Source organism: Corvus brachyrhynchos, unplaced genomic scaffold, assembly GCF_000691975.1.
Source record: "Corvus brachyrhynchos isolate BGI_N302 unplaced genomic scaffold, ASM69197v1 scaffold705, whole genome shotgun sequence".
NCBI classification, from domain to species: domain Eukaryota; kingdom Metazoa; phylum Chordata; class Aves; order Passeriformes; family Corvidae; genus Corvus; species Corvus brachyrhynchos.
The window spans coordinates 1,935,189-1,955,502 of NW_008238346.1; the positions used below are offsets into that span (position 1 = coordinate 1,935,189).

At 40.7% G+C, this 20,314-nt stretch overlaps 1 protein-coding gene and 1 long non-coding RNA gene across 3 annotated transcripts in view; one reads left to right on the forward strand and one right to left on the reverse strand.

The window, feature by feature from the left end:
* Window positions 1-698, reverse strand: part of LOC108446949 — a 16,599-nt gene extending 15,901 nt beyond the window's left edge. For both annotated transcript variants that reach the window (XR_001862289.1, XR_001862290.1), the window contains exon 1: window positions 411-698. This is a non-coding gene — a long non-coding RNA (uncharacterized LOC108446949). The remainder of the gene's footprint in view (window positions 1-410) is intronic.
* Window positions 699-16,710: 16,012 nt separating this feature from the next.
* The window catches only part of TECTB (tectorin beta), an 8,142-nt gene continuing 4,538 nt past the window's right edge, over window positions 16,711-20,314 (forward strand). Inside the window, exons 1-4 of the mRNA XM_017735177.1 lie at window positions 16,711-16,786; window positions 18,565-18,755; window positions 19,167-19,309; window positions 19,390-19,462. Coding sequence (XP_017590666.1) covers window positions 16,711-16,786; window positions 18,565-18,755; window positions 19,167-19,309; window positions 19,390-19,462 — 483 coding nt within the window. The remainder of the gene's footprint in view (window positions 16,787-18,564; window positions 18,756-19,166; window positions 19,310-19,389; window positions 19,463-20,314) is intronic.

The window sequence follows — 20,314 nt, forward strand, 5'->3', positions numbered from 1 at the left end:
GTAGGGAAAAGAAGGGTTGCATGGAATGATGTCTTCACTGTCCTTAAGTTAACATGAAGCCAAAGATTACTGTCAGTGCAAGGGCACAGCTGGCAGAATCTGCTGCTAAATGACTGATCCCACCAGCACCAACCGAGGACTGATGGAACCAGCAGTGGGAGTGGATTATGAGCAGTCTCCAATTGGATCAGAAAGTTGTTTTACAGAAACCATGGCACAAAGCATTCCTTACTGAACCGGACACACAGGTCTGGAAAGGGGCTTTGTATTACCCCAGAGTTCCCCAAGTACTTCCAGTCTGAACACAAGGAGATGTAAAAAGCAGGAGTGTGTTCTACATAATACCACAGAGCCTTTCTGTCTTCCAAAATTTAACCAATAAAAAAAGCAACACAAACAAACAAACATACCTTAGCTGAAGAATCTTGGTGGGAAAGTCAAGCGGAAATTATGTCCTCCCAAAAGTTTCTGCAACTGTCAAAGACACCCAGAGGTCAAAAATACCCAAGAGACCTCAGTGAGAACCATGAGTTTCAGAACAAAGTCCAAAATACTTTGTTCAAGTCATTTCTTCAAAGTTAGGATCAAATACGAAGCAGCCAAATTAAAAAAATAAAAGCATCAAAGGACTAGTTACAGAATATGAAAAATCCAAAGAAACTGCACAATGCACGTGATTCCCTGTGCCAGGGCTAGCACCTAGCATGTATTTACTTTAACATAACAGGATTTATTCCTATCCATGGACTAGATCAAATACGAAGCAGCCAAATTAAAAAAATAAAAGCATCAAAGGACTAGTTACAGAATATGAAAAATCCAAAGAAACTGCACAATGCACGTGATTCCCTGTGCCAGGGCTAGCACCTAGCATGTACGTACTTGAACATAACAGGATTTATTCCTATCCATGGACTACACAATGTATTTATGTTTGCAATTGAGGTATTGCACAATGCAATGAATAGCAAAGTAATAACAGAGAATAAATCAGTTTCCTTGGCACCAGGTTCTGGATAGGACTAATCTGCAAATAGCACGACTCATTGGCAATTCCCTTTCATATGCTAATTTAAAGAGAATGATATAGAAGTTCATAAAATTCTGCCCATACTGACATCTATATCTGTTCAGACAACCAGTTTATATAGGTGTTGGCTGTGAGGTGTATTGTCCACTAACCAGAGTCCTGAGCCAAAGATATTTAACCAAAAGGAGTTCCCAGAGAAGGATGAGCATGGAATAAGTAAAGTCCTATCTTTAGGCCATTACATCTATGAAAAAACAACAGTCATCACATAAAAGCAGATTATAACCTTTAGGTGAATTAACAGCTACCTGTTTTACAGGTGGGAGAGAATTAATTTTTTCAAAAAAGAAGGCAGCAGGAGATTTGTTTTGGAAAGGCTGAATGCCCTCAGTGTTAAGATCATAAGACTTAAGCTACCACCGTGGGTTGTTTCGACAAGAACGGCACAAGACATTCCAGCACAGCACAGGAGGATTCCTGGCCTCCATGGCATTCAATCAAGAAATGTGTCTTTTCTGAGCCTTGCTTTTCATTATTCTTTGTAAGAACAACACAGGGAGTAGAAATTTAGCACAGGGGAGGCAGGGGGTGGATGCAACACACTTCCGAACACTGCCTAGTTAATTACAGCTGTGGAATCATACTCAATTGTAGCGTGAGCCAAATAGATTCCAGGTGTTTTTAATTACTTGTTGCTATATTAATGTTACTTCCATGGTGATTAGAAAAGCTGTGACTCAGAAAAGAGCCACCACAGGTATGACAAGTATTTCAAACTGGAAAGAAACACACTGGTCTTTCCTGATGCAGATCCACCAAGTGGTAAGGTGGTGAACATAAAAGGGAATCTTAGAGCACATAAAAGAATATTCTACTTAACTCATGCATGTTATTAAATACATATTAAGACATGAGTAGCAAAGAGTCTTGTGGGGGAAAAAATTGATGAAGTGATCCCCACTGTCTGTGCATGACTGATTCCTGTATCTGCAGGTGGGTGCTTAGCTAAGGGTGTTTCACACCCACAGCTCAACATGCACACAGCAGGCTGCACCTCTGGCTCAGCTCAGGATAATGCATCCACACAGGCATGCACACACTGAAGAAGTGCCTGTACACCCCTTCCTGCTCTACCCTAAGAGCAGATCCCCCATTGCTTGGTGCTCACTTGGCCTCCCATCTTACTTCTTTTTTCTCATTCACTTACCTGGTTGCATTTTTTTTTTGCCTTTCAATGTTTTTCAAAATCAAATGAATGCTATGCAAAAGCTGTGTTAGTGCAATGTTTACCCAGCAAGGTCAGGAAGATGGCAAAAGCTATCAGGCACACAAGGATGGGGGAGAAGTGCAAACAAGAGCAGTTAATGTCAGACACTTCCGGAAGCATAGCCAAAGGCAGGGTCAGAGAGACCAGAACAGCTAAAATCACTCAAGTCCTATTCTGAGCACTGCAGTAAGGCTCAAGAAATACTCATGTAGATCATTCCAAATCTCAGGAGAGTAAAAATATATTTAAATTTTCCCTTGCATTGTGTAAGAAAAAGATTTTCACCTGAGAAGCAGCTATTTCCTATAGAAGACTTTTGACCACAGAACACTGTGTATCTCCTAAAGGTATCTCTCATTTTAGGGCAGAGTTAAAAGCAGGATGCAGAGGCTATTCTTCCACTCCCTATCAGCTGCTTGTTAGCTATTTAGAAACTCATTAACTTCCAAAAGAGACCTTGGCCCTAATTAGTGCCTGGACTGATCAGCCTGGCCCTTTCTCTTTCACCTCTGCCCCTCAGAGCCTTCTACAATGATTAAAGGAAACCACGCTTCTTTTGTACAATTTTAAAAATGGTACTTTTTGAGCTATCCAGGATCTGCACACAGCTGTTGAATTCAGTTCTGCCTTGGAGCCTACCAGACCACTCCAGAATCCTCCAGCTTGCTTTGGCACCCTAGTTCTTCAAGCATACATGTATCACTCTTAAATCCTTCACTAAACCAAGCTCTGTAATTTCCTTTCCTTGGCCTTTCATGCAACAAAATCTATTTTAACTGGGACTGAAGTGTCACCAAGGCCATTCAATCAACTGTAATGTTGGTGCTAATCCTGCAATCTTTTTAACACTGTCAATAAGAAGGAAGTGAATAAAAAATGGACTAATTCCATCTTCCAAAATGATAATGTATTTTGCATGTAGATGTGTACCTTCCATCACAGTGAGGAAAAGAACTTATCAATATAATAGAAAAACAAGAGGACTCCTCACTTTAATTTCTGTCTAAGTGGATGCAGTTAACACTCTCATTTTCAATAAGTATGAGCACTAAAAGATAAACTGTGAAAAAGCAAAATGAGAGAAGTTACAATTCCAAAGCACAAGCACAGTCTTACTTGGGCTCTTATGCAGTTTAATGTCTGTGGCCAGTATCTGTAAATTATTTTTTATTTCTTGAATTTCTTCCAGTTTCTCAGAAATATATTTCACATTCATCATGTCTGCAGAAGAAAATAAAGGCTGCCATGCCCTGAAACTGGTCATTTTGGATAATTGGACATGGGATCCTCTGCTGCACAGCCTAAGGTGCACTCACAGTCCAGCTAAAGCCATCATTTTCCCAGGTAATTGTGATAGTCCTTATTCACCAAAATTAGAGGAAGCAGTGCCCTTGCTCATGGACTATCAAAATAGTCAGTACAAGGGCTATAAAGTAGTAATACTACCCTAAGAACTCTGTAATTAATATAATTAATGTAAATGCTACCTAAAGACTCTTATCTTATTGTAGGTATGCACACAGTGTTACAGGAAGGCAAACTGAAGCTATTGTAATTCATTATCATAATTATATATTAATGATAACCCTGGATTTCTTTTTCCAAAACAATGTTTGGAAAACATTATCACTACAGCAACAGAAATTCCAGCAAGACTGAGGATAGTAAGATCCTGAAGGGTATCCTACTAGTAGCAATTAAATTAAATTAAATTAAATTGCAATCAAAATATTTCTCATCCTGGTAAAAATGATAAAATATTTCAACAAAACATGATGTCATTCCACACAAGGAATTTCTTAACATTGTATCTAAGAGAGCCATGAAGCTACGAGTCCATTTAAAATAACAGTCAGTGACCTGTTAAAAATGTTCCTGTTCTGGCATCCTTACCTTGAGTAGTCACATATTTACCAAGCTTAAGGCAAAGGTATGGTCAAACCACTGTTCAAATATTTCCTGCATTCTACTGCTGTTTTCCTTAGGATTCCATATATGTGTGTACCCTGACCACATTTGCCTATTTTCCTGCTTTTTTACCTTCTCATAAACAAATTTCTAATTCTGTATTAACTGTCCTTTGTATTCAAACACAGTTTCACACACACACTCAGGCATTTTCAATTTCTTGAAGAGCAATCTTTAAAAAGAAACATACTAAATAAGTGTGTTTTTCCTAAGTAAAAATTTCAGTCTATATTACTCTTGGGAGAAAAGACTTCTGCTTCAGAGAATTCTGGGACAGAGAAAACTTTCCCAAACAAGAAGTGCTTCCAGATTTGTAAGCCCAACTGATCAAATACCAGACTTTCAGTCCTGAAGAGCACTGCAGTATTTCCACATTCATTCTCTGTAGAATTTGGTTGAAAATTTGAAATAATGAATTCTATGGAAATATGGATTTATCCTAAAGATATATTTTCCTGACAGGATGGAGCATTATCTCCTTACCAGTTCTCATTTTTAAATAACTTCAGGGCAACAGATCCTCTTCAGAGTGAGCACTGCTTTTCCAAATGGCCCTCTCTGCCAATATTCTCAGGGCAATAACTCTAAGCTGCCCTCAGCAATGCTGGAGGCTCCCTGTGCTTGCAGGAAAAAGACCAATCCGAAAGATACATGGTGGGCTCAACAGCCTTCTTGTAACGTAGTGTCACTGCAGACAAAGTAGCTTCATTGCAAAAGGTACTGGGTGAAACATTTGAGTTATTTTTTGAAAAGCTTTTCTGAGTGAAACTCAAAATGCAACAGATTTATTTGGCAAATACCGAGGAAGAAGCTTCCAGTGCTGATAATAGTGGGGAAAAGCCCATCAGTTTTGCGATGCTGAAAATAACTAGATGTAGATTCCTACCTAACTTATTTTAAAAATATGAGTTAGGCATCTAAATCGCTTAGATCAATTTTTTTTAAAAGGTATTTAGGTTCCAAGCCCCCTAGACTTAAGATATTTGCCCATAAACAGGAAGTTTTGCAGAGAATACCATATAACTTAAAAAAAACAAAAAAACAAAACCCAAAAAAACTACAGCATACTGGCCAAGCAGAAAAAGCTATTACCATCACAATAGTCAACCATTTAAATAAATCATCAACATGATTGATCTTAGTGGCCTTTAATCCAAATGGCTCTTTTCCCAAGCTGTGCAGGACACTCTGTCCAGTATGTTGCATCTAAAAGATAATAACCATTGTAGATAAGATGGCTGTATACAGCATTTAGATACAAATATCAGGGCTTGTCCCTGCACCTGAGCTACATTGTCCACTAGTCAGGATGCCCCCAACTTTGGCATGGACAGGCAAATAAGAGATAAGAGAATCAGAGGAACTGCCCCTCCTATGTGCAAGGGCAGTCCACATATCAGGGAAGGCAGGGCCAGGTTCCCCTTGCACACTGAGCTTCAGAAACCTCCCTGAAGAAGGCAGAGAAATGAAATAGCAGGGTACAGTTTCTCCCTTTGTGCTTTGAGCTCCTGGGGCCAGGCTGTACCTGGCCTCCTCACTTCACTTCAAGAGAGCCTGGTTAGACTGAGACGAAAGGGTCCAGGCTGGCTTTGACTGCGCAATAACGCAGGAAGCACAAGAGCCTTTATTTCCTTCTCTTTGGATAGTCCTGATTAAAAGAGCTTTAAAAGGTGTAAAACCATGCATGTATAACCTGATATCACAGCAACAGCCTGATGCCAGGGAATCATGTTAGCTGACCACCACTGTCTGCCCAACACCAGCTCCTGTCTCTCTGCCCGCAGAGCCTTATCTGGCTGATGTCATACTGCTGGTGAGAGGAGCAGAGGTGAAAAAGCAAGCAGGAAACCACCATGGACACCTGCACAAAGCCAAGGACTGTTGGAAGGAAAGATTTACAACCAGAATTTCACACACAAGCATATTTAAGTAGCACAGGCAAAGTCATGACATGAAGGAGACTGATGGAGCAGCAATATTTCCTGAGCTCAGTGGAAGGGGTGACTGAACAGAAGGGTGGTGGGACAGGAAATGTGGAAGGAGGTGTGAAGGTGAGAATACCAGAAGGTGGCATTATGTAGTAACACCTTCAGACATTGTGGGTTTAGTGGCATATTGGACAGACCATAAGGGTTGCAACTACATGAGGAAAATGAAGACTAGGAAGTGGAGAAATGAGCTGGTACAGGAATTTTCAAGGCTGCCTGAAAGGCTTGAGGTCATCCTGCAGCTGGGGATCTCATCTGAGTTGGCTCCTGACAGGAGGTACAGAAGGAAGGGAACATACTGCATTTGTTGTCCTAGAGAGTAACATGTTTGCAAACTACTTGTTACTAGCCACAAGATTAAGGCTTGGAAGAGAAGTTAAAAAAGTCTGGATGATTGAATTTATTTCACTCACATCTGCTATTCCTGAGTGACATAGGCTTCGATCTATTATTACTTACCTGACAATAAATTATCTACATTATTAGTTAATGAATGTATTGACAAAGATGCAAGAAAATTATGTCCTCAAATCGTTGCTGGCTTGCCATATTGAAACAGCAACGCTAAAGAAATTATTATGGGTAATGCAGATAATCAGAACAGGCCAAGGAAGGGTCCAAAAGATGGGGCACCATTCAAAGGAGGGTGAGATGTCTTCATCAGATTTCATAAGTCACTTTGCCTTTCTGTGCCACGTGTGCCTGTTTATAGTACACCACTAACACCATCTCCTGGCTGGTTGGTGTCTGGACTAAAATCTTTATAAAGGTCTCAGAGAGCCTGAAATGAAAGGTATTTCAAACATAGAAACCATTGTTGTCATATCTTCTCTACATTCATATTCACTGATTTCACTTATGCCAAAATAATGCCATACCCATCCCCAGAATTAGAAGTAGAGTTTGGGCATTCCAGCTACTTTTTTTTTTTCCAAAGGGTTTCCAGGAAGATGTATCAGAATACTCTCAAATCAGCTTACATTTTCAGAACTGACTGTTGATTTGGTTATATTTTGTTTTGGAGCCCACTGAGAAAAACCAAAACTTTTATATTAAGAAAAAGCCTGTGAAAACAGATCCTTTCCCAGTGTTTCAAATTCAGCACTTTAATCCTTACACACTTTCTGAAACATCAGTAATGTATCTTCCCAACCTATTGCTGTAAAATATTCAGTATTCCCTGTTCTTTTTACTTTTTTTTTTTAAGATATCAAGAACATCCAGAGATGCAGAGAGTAACTCTTCAACTTCATGTGCTTTTGGTATATCCAAGTAGTCAACAGATCAAAGTCTGTCTATTTACTGAATTTATCTAGCTGTTTTCAAGCATTTAAGGATTTCACATCTTCTTGATCTTTTAAAACCTTACATATCTGTAGATGTCCGGTATAGCATGTTAAGGCATTACCTTGGAGATTGCTCAGGGTTTATTGCTCCTATATATCAATTGGCCCAGACACCTTTCATTTCAAAATCACTTAACTGACTCACTGCTCAAGGAGCTTCAGCTTTCAAGACCATGTTTAGCTTTCAAGATCATATTTCCAGAAAAGAAATCATCAGAATCAGCAACTTGAATTTTTGTCTTTAAATTAATTCAGGAACATACGGTCAGCTTCTAATTTTAGCTAATCTCAGAATAAACAAACAGCAGCAGAGCTTCCTGCATTATTAACAGCATAATCAATCTGGAGTCTTGAGCACAGTCTGTCCTGGAGGATTGAGTACTTGGAGCTATAGTGGGTGACTATATAGTGGGTGAGGAGAACAACTCTATGAATCCCTTGGAAGGTAATCAGATTGTTGTACTCCCGAGGGATTTTCATAAAAGGGAACTGCAGTGTCATACTTTCTGGAATAGCTTGTAGGAAATACTGCATGAATGCCATTGGTATATGATAATTGCAAACATTTTTCAGATGACTCCAGTGCTCTGTTCAGCCAGATTAGATTGAAAGGATGGTTTGCTGCAGGCTGCGTATTTCCTCCAATTCCATTACTGCCACACCAGAAGAGATAAACTGTCATTTTAAAAGCTAGAAAATAGTACTTTTGCCCAGGATGGTTGAATTGATTTTGAGTGATCAATGCAACACCAGCTACAGCTCAGCAGAAGAAAACATAAAGATGTCAGCTTTCTCACACCTGAGTATCTGAGGGAGCCCATGAAAATCTCTGAAGAGCTGTACAGGGGCAGTACCACAGCCACCTCTTGCATTTGGTGTTTAAGTGAATTCTCCAAGAAATACTATCTCCAGCCAATTAAAAAAGTAAGATCTGGGTTTTATTTGGTATTGGTTGAGTCATAATGCAACAAGTTTATGAATACCCAACTGAGTGCCTGAAACCTTTAGATCAATTGCTCTGCTCCATTCCACTGCATGAAGCTGTAACATCTCCCTGCTGCTATGAAACATGGTGAGCGGAAAGAACCATCCCAGTGGATGTCATCAATAGTGTGTTGGTGCAATTTGAAGAAAACAATACAATTTAACTGATCTGAAATTTTGTCTGTTATCTGTGGGAAGTCTCAGAAAGTGACCTTTATGGAGGCTGAATGCTAAAGAATGTGTTTTGACAAAGTGGGAAGAAAAGCTTTGTTTATGGCATCAGAAGAGGCAAATCCACTGAGACACTCACTTGGTAATGGACTGTGAGTCACCAAACCATTGTCAATAAGCCATAAAGGCCAGTAGGAATGGTAAACTGACAAACAGGGGGAGTTTACAACTTTAGGTGGCAAAAGAGCCTCTGAGATAAATGGGAGTCCTCTGTTCCAGAAAAGATGGCCTGGCCCTCCAGGCAATCGTTCCCACAGCTTCCCAGAAAGCTTTTCTCAGTGACAGACAAACCCATCCAGAGTTTGCTTGGACACCTTCTGCTTCAAGCTGCTTACTCTTTCAATGGCACAGGAGAAGTAAGAGCAGGCTGGGCAGCTCAAGAGCCCTACACTGGGCTTTGCCTTTCTGTAGCTCAGTTCCATTATGTGCAAGACAGAGACAATGGTACTAAGATTGTAATAAGCATTTTTATGATCAGCTTACAAGCACAGCACCAGCTAATTAATGCAGCTAAGTTTGATACGTGTAGCTCTCAGAGCCACATAACTCTCTATAACAAACAGATCCCTTTCACAGCAAAAGAGACTGTCTCCAAGGATGATGTTATCAGACTGCCAAAAATCACAAACTTTCAAAAATGAGGACAACACTGGTATAATGGATACAGTGTGCTAAGAAAAGTAGGTCTAAGAATGAACTAGCAGGATTATGTAGCTTGGGAAACCAAAACTGTGATTTTAATCAGCAGCTGCCACTGATAGAAGTGCAAAGGTTTGTGTTTGGTTTGAGATGGCAGCACTACAGATACTGAAAGTTTATTTCATAGGGAAAACAAATGGATCTTAACTCTTCAAAGGACAGGAATTATTGAGCATTTTAAGAACTCAATTTTTACCAGTCCTTCATGTGTGCATTCCTATCGGGGTCCCACAAAGCAGGTTTATAATTCAGGTGGCTCAGACCATGGGGAAAAAAGGAAGCTGGAGAAGGGCTCTGTGGCTCAGGTAAGGTAAGAGGTATTAAAGAGGGTGCAGGAGCACTCCAGGCTCCCAGGGCAATACAGATTGCAAATCTGAGGAGAGGTTTCCCACCTTGGGAATGTGAGGAACTTCCAAGCTACGTGGCAATCAAGTCCTTTACTGTGAGGAACTTCCAAGCTACGTGGCAATCAAGTCCTTTACTGTAATTTAGCGTTCCTCCTGCTTCTGAAATTTCTTTATCCCCTTCATTTGGGGTTTGGGTTTGCCCCTTCATTTGTCTTAGCTTTATTTTTTTCTTACTTAACCATATTTTTAAAATAAGCAGCATACATTTAGGGTCAGTTTCTCAGCAGTCAATGGAATTGTCACTGAGGGACCCCAGAGGATAAATTTGCCTTTAGTATACTTTTTGTGTTTCACTGCACCGCAGTCCTGTTTTTGTCAGGTTTTCAGTAGCAAAGCATGCAGGCTGGGTGAGCAGCATTATTTATGGCCAACACACATGGCCAGGAATAAGGCAGAAGATCAGACAGCAGTGGCAGACTCTTTTAAAGTTGTGGTCACATACCCCACCCAAGCTGAGAAACATCATATTTCAGCAACCTTCCCAGCATCAGTGGGATAAAGCCCAGAAAAGAGAGCATTACTGCAGCAAAAGGAGCAATGGTCACTGTGTCAGAGCCAGCTGCCAACCTGAGAAGATTAAACTAATGAATGACACAAAGACTCCATTCTTCCTTGTTTCTCATCTTCCTCTTAAAAACCTCCCCCACACTGAGTTGAGATCCTCACCCCACACTGCCAAGAGATCAAGACCTGTTGTTGAGATAACAAGAACTAAAAGGTTTACAAGGTGTTATACAGGATGGCATGGTTGAGATCCAAAAAAGCACTTAAGCACCTCAGAAGACATTTAGGCCACATTCAGGTGATTACAGAATGCCCAGCAATTACAGAATGCCCCCAGCAATATCATCCAATTATAAAATACTTAATCCCTGTGTTCTCAACAGAAAATCCCTGCAGTTTTGCTCTGGCACATACCAGGGACAGCAGCTCTGGACACACTGGAGCCCAGCAGCCACAGACACACCCTCTTCAAAGAACAGCTGGAGGAGACAGGCCTGGTGGTCAGAGCCTTTACTCAGGATTCCAGGAGACCCAGATGCAATTCCGGCTTGTAGAGATCAAAGCTATCTTTCCCCAGAAGTGCTCCAGCTTCTACCTGGAAGCTGTCCTTGGGCACTCAGTGAGTAATTGGAGGCTGCTGGTGCAGACTGGAGCAGGCTCAGGCATGTATGCTGCCGAGTGTGCAGGGCTGCTTGTGCTCCCAAGGCAAGCAAAAAGGAATGTCAAGCCAACCAGAGCAGCGTGTCTGGCTGGTCTCTACTCAGATGCCCACACACAGACACCCAGTGTCATTTAAGACATCCTTGACTACCCTGCCTGACTTCCAGTTCCCACTCCAAAAGTGCACGAGTGTCCTAGAGGTCCTGTGTCACAGGATATCTTGGGCAAAGTTAAGAGTAAAAAGAGTTTACTCATCTGTAAAGTTACAGGTATTTGTGCAGGTATCTTAACCATCTTGGCACCTGTTAATGCAATACATGCTTTGTTTAGACAAATTAATTAAGTACATGGTAAGTTTAGGCGTCTCCAACTAGAGGCAGTCCAAGGATGAGTGAGGTGTCACATGACCAGTGTAAGTCATCAGTTCTGGTCTTGCATGACCTGTTTTACATGTCTCATGTATTCATTAAATCAAGCACCATGTCTTTATTAAATCAAGCTCCAAATCCTTATCCTTCAGAACTAGCTAGCTCCAAGACATCCCATAAAAAATTACACCAAATAAAGCACTTACCCACACAAAGGCTTCATGGAAACTCAGCTGGAAACTGATGTTCTGTTCCAGCAGAAGCAAACTGCAAAACAGGCAGGACTTTGCTGGAGAAGCATCCAAAGAACATTAAATATGCTGGCAAAGCTAAACAGCAGTAGGATCAGGCATTCAAATGAACATGAAATATGATTATTTACGTCAGCCACAATTTCATGTTCAGCAAGATTTGCTGTTGTAAATATCTGTCTGGAACAGCAGAAGTGTCAAGGGAATGCTTCTTCACCTGAGAGACTGTCCTCACCCACACCCCAGGAGTGCATGTACCAACAGCAGCACTGTCTCACCAAGCCCGTGGCTGCAGGTGATTGCTGAAAATCTATGATTCAGCGTTGCATAGTTACACAGACAGACTGCTAATGCATGAGGAAGTCAAGAGCAGAAGACTGTCTCTTCTGGTGGCCCGAACATCCATCTCTGATTTTTATGTGACTCTTCCACAAAGACAACTTCCTCTGGTTTCCCCTTCTTCTGATAGGTCTTGTGGAGTTACTGAAGAACATCAGGGGACATAGGGTGCAGGATATCTGTGGCTCCCAGGTTCTCTGTGCATACATGCATTGTTCTATAATCTGCTCACAAGGCTAAAACATTCACAGAATGGAATCATAGAATCATTTAGGTTGGAAAAACATTTAAGATATTCAAGTCCAACTATCCTAACTGCCAAGTCCACTGCTAACCATGTCCCTTAGGGCCACATCTACACGTGCCTCCAGGGATGGTGACTCAGTCATGTGCTGAAGTGAGTGACCAACCACGTGCCATGAGTAATAAACTACTGGAAAGGCATTTACACTGTAAAAGGCAATACAATCCTAAATCCATAAGGTATTTATGACTTGAGGGAATAAGTCTACACAGCACAGCTCAATTAGGTTTCAGGAAAATTTGATTGTACTAACCCAGTGCTGCACTTCCAAGAGGAGCCATTCACTCGGGTCAGGCCAAGTACAAATGCATGGATGTCTCTGTGACTGGGGGATAAATACACCCCTTATCTCAGACAAAACTGAGTATGCCAGGTTTTGGTGTGTGGAAACACCATCATTTATACATTGCAACCTCTAGATGTGTGTCAGCAGATCTGCCTTCCCCTGGAATCAGCTACCTGTCTCCATCGATCCTCATTGTCCCATAAAGTCCTTCCACATAGCTAAGGGACTCTTCAGGTTTATTGTTTTGTCCAAAACCAGTGAAAATTGGATGTTGCAATATCCCTTGCAAGTTCAAACAGCAGAATCTCATTTGCTTCATGTAAGAGCCAGACAGTTGATACTCAGCTTTCCATCACAATGTGAGGAACAAGGCTGGAGACACAAGCTGCCCTTGTAGGTGAAATCCACAATAAGGCCTTCATTTGCTCTTGGTTAAAATCTTTACAAATACTTAGATTGCTGAGATGATTCAATGGGCTTGGAAAGAGTCAGGGAGCTGCAACAATCCTCAGTGGTCTGCTTTGCAAGTTAATGGCTTTCCTTTTTCTGTGTGTGCACTTACTGAGAGAAACCTAACCCTTCCCCAAGCCTTCACCTCTGATCAGTGCAGGTATCAAATGCTGGTTGGCTTAGGTATATTTTGTGCTTGTTTCTTATGCAAATGCAAGTACTGTACACCAGCTGGCACTGCTGCCAAATTTGTTTCATGGTTTTCAGTCTGTTTTCTACCTTTTGCCTAAAAGGAGTATTATGTACATGGAGATAAGGTTTCTGTGAGAAGATAGTGAGAGATTTATTTTCTCTTACAAATTATGAGATTAAATCCATTTTGGAGTAATTCCACTGAAACCTGTAGCATTATACCAATAATAACTTAATTACAGTGTTTGCTAAAAATCATCAGTAAAAAGCTAATCTGTGTTTCAAGAGCTTTGTTAATCTCATGGTGAGGTTGACCACTTACATAATTTTTAGCAAGGCATTTACACTATGCCTAATCAAAGTTAGCCAAATATCTTATGCTCCAAATCAGCCCTGTGTGGGCAGGCCTGATAGGCCAAGTCCAACTCCAGGACTGAATCTGATCCTTTGAGCTTGAAGAATCAGCTTGTATATGGCCATGAGTCCTTTCTTGTGCCCAAAGTCACAAGCTTCCTCCTTCAAACCTCCTCTTGTTTCTGGGCTATATATTCTTGATAACAAGGTCGATCGTAATGGCTCACCAGAAACGCTGGTTTCTGGTTCCAGAACAGATACACACTCACACACAGAAAGATAAAAAAACACTCAGACTTAGCCTTAGGAAATCAAAATTAGGCCTGAATCCCTGCAGGATTTGGCTTGAGGCTATAAAACAGGCATCTGGAGTTAAATCTTCCTTGATTTAGGATTTCTGATGAGGATAATCTCTAGTTAGAGAGACCAAATTATTTATGAGCTTTGGTTCTTGTTCAGTGGATTATTCGTTAATTCAATTAAAATAACAAACCCTGGCCAGAGGATTTTATCCATGTGTCCATCTTTAAGTACTCTCATTTAAATCAGAATGTGATGGCTTGCAGGACTTGGCTCACAAGAACAGTGAGAGCAACTCCTTACAAAGCTTGAATCTACATTCAGACTCAATATTTGAAATTAAGCACAGACGTGTATAGGCTTTTCAACCTTTGTTTAGGGCTTTGGATCAGTTTGCCAGAAGAAGTCACCCTGATTACTTAATTCTTCCTGTCATTGCAGATTCACCTGCACAGAGCCCTCACAGTGCAGGGTGCACTCATGGCCCAGCTTTGCTCAGGTCTTCTGGCTTGAGACATTTCTTGAAGTGAATGCTGTCCTCAAGGTGCTCCCATAAATCTCACCCATAGGACAGCTAGAAACTCCTTGAGCATTTCAGGCTAAGGTCAGGGCCACTGTGCCCTTCCATTCCACTCTCTCCTCCTTCAAAAACTCCAGACAACTGGTACAGCTTTATTACTGTGCCACCCTATATGCCAAAAACCTCTTGAGAGAAGGCAGATTCACACCAAAGTCCTGCCATGGATGGGGCAGAACAAGGCTCTGCACAAGGGAAGATACCAAACCATCTGTGAGGAGCTCCACAGGGCTGGGTCCCACAGGCAAGGTCAGGGACATCCTCTGTGTTTTGTGTCTCAAGAGAGGTATCAGAACATAAGTGCTCAACAGCACACAGAACTGGGTAGGTACACAGTGCCCAAAGTTGAGACTGGGCCACTTTACAAGGCAAGACTGTTTAAAGCCCACGTTTTTAATGCAGATATATAAAATAGCAGTAGTGTACTCGATCCTTTTTCTGGGCCTTTCATGAAAACCTGACACTAACAGGATGTAATGGGTCACCAGAAAATCGTACCAGCTGGCTAAGACTGTCATAGGCAACTTCATGACTGATGGTCATACAAAGAGCAAATTTCTTTCAGTTTTCTGTGAAATGGTAAATTTTATACAATCTATAGCTTAATATTTAATGTATATTACACAGTCTTACATGCATGTAGCATTATGTACTATAATTATGGAGTATAAAGCTTAGGCTTATGGAAAAGCCTACCTAAACTCAGATTACGTGCCTGTGAGCTTTTAGAAAAAAATAGTAAAAAAAAAAAAGACCAAAAAACCAAACAACTCCAAAGGTGGTATATGATCTGTTGCCATACTTTTGTCCACTTGTATAGCACAAAAGCTTGACATTGTCAATAAGCCATTTAAGAGAAACATCTAATTCCTATAAATACATTTTCACTGAATCCTGGAAGGCAGTTGTAGCTTCACCTCTGCAGAAATTCTACATTTTCCTAATAAACTCATAAACCAAAAAATTTTGTACCTTCAGCAGGTTTCTGTTCACTTGTTTTCAAGATCTGTAAAAAACCACTGTGGAAAGATTGTTTAAAAATCAAATAGCAGCAATACAGTCCCATCTAGGGGAAGAGAACTGCTTTTCTATAACTCTTTTTTTTTCCTCTCACACTGGACAATACTGGCGGCTTGAGATTTAACCAGAGATGGGCTCCTTTTACAAGATTGCTTATATAAAGCGAAGATAACACCAGCTGGGTTCATTTGAAAGAGGACATCTTGGGAAGAGCTTACAGCGCTGCTTTTGGAATAAGACTGGCATGAAAATCTGAAATAATTAGCTCCTTCCTGTCTCGTAGGTATAACCATTAATTTCTTGTAGAATGCATAGGATTATAATTAGAAGAAATTGTCACTGATATGTACTTTATGACCCTTTTATAAATATATATTTTTAAATAGAGGCTGAGTGAAAATGTTGAAATTGATTGGTTTTGTTAGAACTACTGAATTGGAATGATTTTTTTTCTTTACTTAAATGGTATTTCTTACTTCTGACTTAGTCTGCTTAGTGATATATGTATGAGGGCTGATACTGACGAGTGTCTGCAAAGGAAAAGTATGGGAACTCCAGTCCCAGTCCCACAGGCTGTACATGTTTCTCCCCTGTGGGAAACAGCTTGCAGCTTTGAGGCCTGAAATGTAACTGTAAATTGCTGCTATGGATGTTTTCCTAAAAATTCGACATTTAGCAGCAAAGGAGAAAATGCATAACTTACCACAACTGAGCTACATGAAGTTTGGATTATGTACGTCAGAATAGCCATCACCACAGAGAATAGTTTCAGCACTAAATTTTAAGCACATTATATATGTTCTTGCATCATATTTCTTCTAGTAATTTCTATTCCCTCTTTTTTTCAAGTCCCACTGTTTCAGTTTCATTTGGTTATATTAACACTTTAGGTTTAGACTCTTTGCAAGAAATCAAACTAGAATAATTGAAAGCCACCACTAAACCAAAATAGTAAAATTGTCACAGTAGTGACTCACTTATAGTAATGGTCTTGGAAATATTTACCCTGTAGTTGCAATTACATTGGGTGACAGAATATCAGTAATGTTATTTTTTTTACTCTGCAAAAAGGACAATTTTAACAGTAGCTACAAGTTCAGGACTGCAGACAAAGCATTGTTTTTATTTTGACTTTTAAAGACATTTTCAGCTTTTATTTTCTGTGTCCTCAGATCATTGCAAGAAATGGTGACTCTTGCTATTTATCTGCTGGTCATCTTGCCTCGAGCTCTTGCGGGGCCTTGTAGCCCAAATAAAGCAGGTAAAGTAAGTCTCCTAAGGTCTTCTCTTGTAATTAAGCTGCCAAAGGCTTTTCTCATTCAAAACCAAAAGGTTTTCCTTCAGAAAGTTAAACTGTGGATTCTGTAGAGCTAATCCTTAAATTTCTTTTATTCATCTGCTTTGAGCTAGCACAGTAAAGAATGTACCATTCAAGTCCTAACCTCACAAAGAATTAGGCATATACTTAACTCTGTGCAATAACCATAGTGTAAGAAAGTTAATCACAAATGCATAAAATGGCAAAGAAAACAAAAACAATTGGAAATTTTGTGTAATAGTACAGGCCAGATGCAGCAGATCTTTGCTGTCCAAGCTGGGCTTTAGTCCCACAGACTACAATCAGATGGCCGGTGGTGATAGAATGTGCTGGGCTGAACTCCTGAACCCCACTGTTACATTAAAGCAAGAAAAATACAAAAAATCGTTGAAGATAAGGCTCTAATTGCACACTGATTACTGCCTAGAAACTGAAGTGATCTGGTACCAGACAGACCTGTAATGTAGATTTCACTAGAATTACAAAATGTGCTCTAGAAATGTGTTGGAATACGCCTCGATTTAGTGTTTGCTTTTTAGTGTGTGACTGCTGTCAGATTACTGTCAGTCATTTCATGGTATATCTAAAGTATTTGGCCCTCTAGCCATTTATTTCAGTACCTTTATTTGCACAAGCAGTTTCTCTGAACTGCAGGAATTTTCATAGCTGTAAAGTTGCCAGTTATAAATCTGAGCATTAACACAAGCAAAATCAGCCTGCGTGTGCTGAAGGTTTGTTAACCAGAAAAAAGTGAGTTGTTGAGGTCTATAGTTGACTTTCCCTGAGTATTCCCTAGCAGACATGGAAAGGCTGCAAAATGAGGCTTTTAGCATTAAAAATGAGAGTGGCAAGGGCTTTAAAAGGAATAATTGAATAATTCCAGGCAGGGTGCCTTTTTTTCCTCACTGTCGTAATTGGAAGTTTCTCTCAATTTTCAGGTCGCTAATGGTTAGTTAATATTTGCCCTGTAAATTTCCGTCAGACATTCAAATTAGCTCTGCCTGTGAAAAATATCCAATTCTGCTATCATGAAGGAATTGGTCTGCATGTTAAGATGTTCAACATTCATGGCTGTATTAGCAATCACCATGCTTGGAAACACACAGCACTGCTATTAACAGGGATGGGAGTTTGGGTCATTTCCTATTGTTGTTAGCAGGCCTAGGTTCTTTAGTTCATTTTTAGATCTTGGCTTTTGACTTGACAATTGGAAAAATTCAACTTGTGCTGGCATTACAGTGCCAGTCCAAGAAGAGAAAGGGCAGGATATCTTTCGTGGCCAAGATCTATACACCAGTACAATACAGTGCAGACCTACAAAGCCTACCAAACAACCTCACCAATATTATCTTTACAGAGTCAGTGGTGTTACAGAAGCCAGCTTTGCAGCATAAGTTAATGAGATATATTTCAGTGCAGTCCTTTTTTACTTCGGGTTTCTCAGCAGTGTCTCTGCTTTTCAATCAGCTATTCCAGAAAGATAAAAAATTTACACAAAGTTCTGCATTGATTAGAAGGCAAAGGCCAAACTCTTCCAAAGAGGACAGAATTTAACAACCTAGAGGTCAGTTTTGTGTAGCAAAAGCTGCTCTCATTAGGGGACCTTCCAGTATACACCCTTGTTCACAGAAGGTTGAGCCCAAGGGAAAGTAAGTGGGCAGCCCCACCTCCTTGAAAGGAAATTACCACTGAATAACTCTAGGTTATCATTTTCCTTTCAGATGTAATTCTGGTATACTGCTATCCTAAAACCATCATTACCAGAATTCCAGAGTGTCCTTATGGATGGGAGGTTAATCAGCTGGCACTTGGAGGTATTTGCTACAATGGGATCCACGATTCAGGATATTACCAATTCACAATCCCAGACCTGTCACCTAAAAACAAATCATACTGTGGGACACAGTCAGAGGTAAGACTATGAAGGTCAGAATTTCTGACTCGGGAAATGGCTGGACTCACTTGAGAGAGTCCTGTCTTCTTCAGCTTGGAGCAAGCTTTAAGTACCGACGGAAGAAGGAGGCAAACTGCAGTATCAAGGAAATGAAGGACTCAGACAGCTGTGCTTTGCAGTTGCAGGCAAAATACTCACAGGCTTAGTGATACTAGTTTGCTTTTCACTTGCACCTGTATTACACAGAACTTTATTTACTTATATTTAGTAAAGCATATGAATAGGCAGCACAGCATATGAAGAGCTACCAAACTGTGTTTCCTTGGGGAGGCTGTTTTGACACCAGATAGAGTCTTCATGTTTCAAAGTACTTTCCTGATGCCTCAAAGGCTCAGTACTGCCCACATTTCTCTGTCTCACCACCCACAGTTCAAGAATCCCATGTATCACTTCTATAACTCCATCGTCTCCAATGACTCCTCAGTGATTGTGAAGAGCCAGCCTGTGAATTACTCATTCACCTGCACATACAATGCCAACTACCTGGTGAACCAGGCTGCCTTTGACCAAAGGTACGTCCTCTTCTGGGAGTGTGTCTCACCCTGTCCTTATCATCATGCCTCACTCATCTGGAGTTTTGTCCTGTCCCCAGGGTGGCCACTGTCCATGTCAAGAATGGGAGCTCCGGCTCATTTGAAAGTCAACTGTCCCTCAACTTCTACTCTGTAAGTGCTCTTTGCCACTCACACTTTCACCTTCACCTTACAAAGGCTTCAGCCAAAGAGCTGGAAAAAAACAGGGCTGCTGCTCCTGACTTTTGTGTCATGGAGCACATTACTAGCCTGGAACAGATAATTGCAGTGGGATTGGCAGGGGTTCTTCTTTCTGCTGATTAACAGGGATGTACTTAAAGTGAACAGAGCAGACACATGCCAACTGTTCTTTTAATGCCTCAAAATCAGGCAGATTTTTCTGCTGGGAGGTACATTTCTAACCTGCTGACAGGTTTTATAAGAAAAAGCAAAATTTGTTTGTAGTCCCGCTGTAAGAGCAGCATGAATCTGCACGTAGTGCTGGCCTTGCACGGCCTCTATAGATACGGCAAAGCTCCTTGCATGTCTTTTGCGGTTTTCTCCCTGGTCCACTCACCTGACAGATATTTCATGTACTCTACAGATCTTTAGGTCATGCTGGAATTTTGTTGCCAACAAAATATTGTCCCTTAATATCAGGCAGTTCTTTTGAAGCATCCCTCTCCTCTCCACTGCTCCACTGCACTGCTGGAGCAGCCAACTCCAGATTTTGGAGTCTTTTCTCCACAAAAGCATCAAAACACTCTCTATTTTAGCACAACTAGAAAAAGCACAACTAGGAACATACTGTGTTAAAATTACAGGCCAGGTAAAAGGAGTGTTTACCACTAGATAAAACAATGGTAGGACTAAACGTGTTATTCTTTGTATAATTCTGGTACTAGCTTTGTTACCATCTTACCCAACAGGAAGCAGTTGGATTTAAGGTAGGCACTTCAGTGTATTTGTAACCAAAATTTTCACCTGTGCAGCACAGTGCTCCAT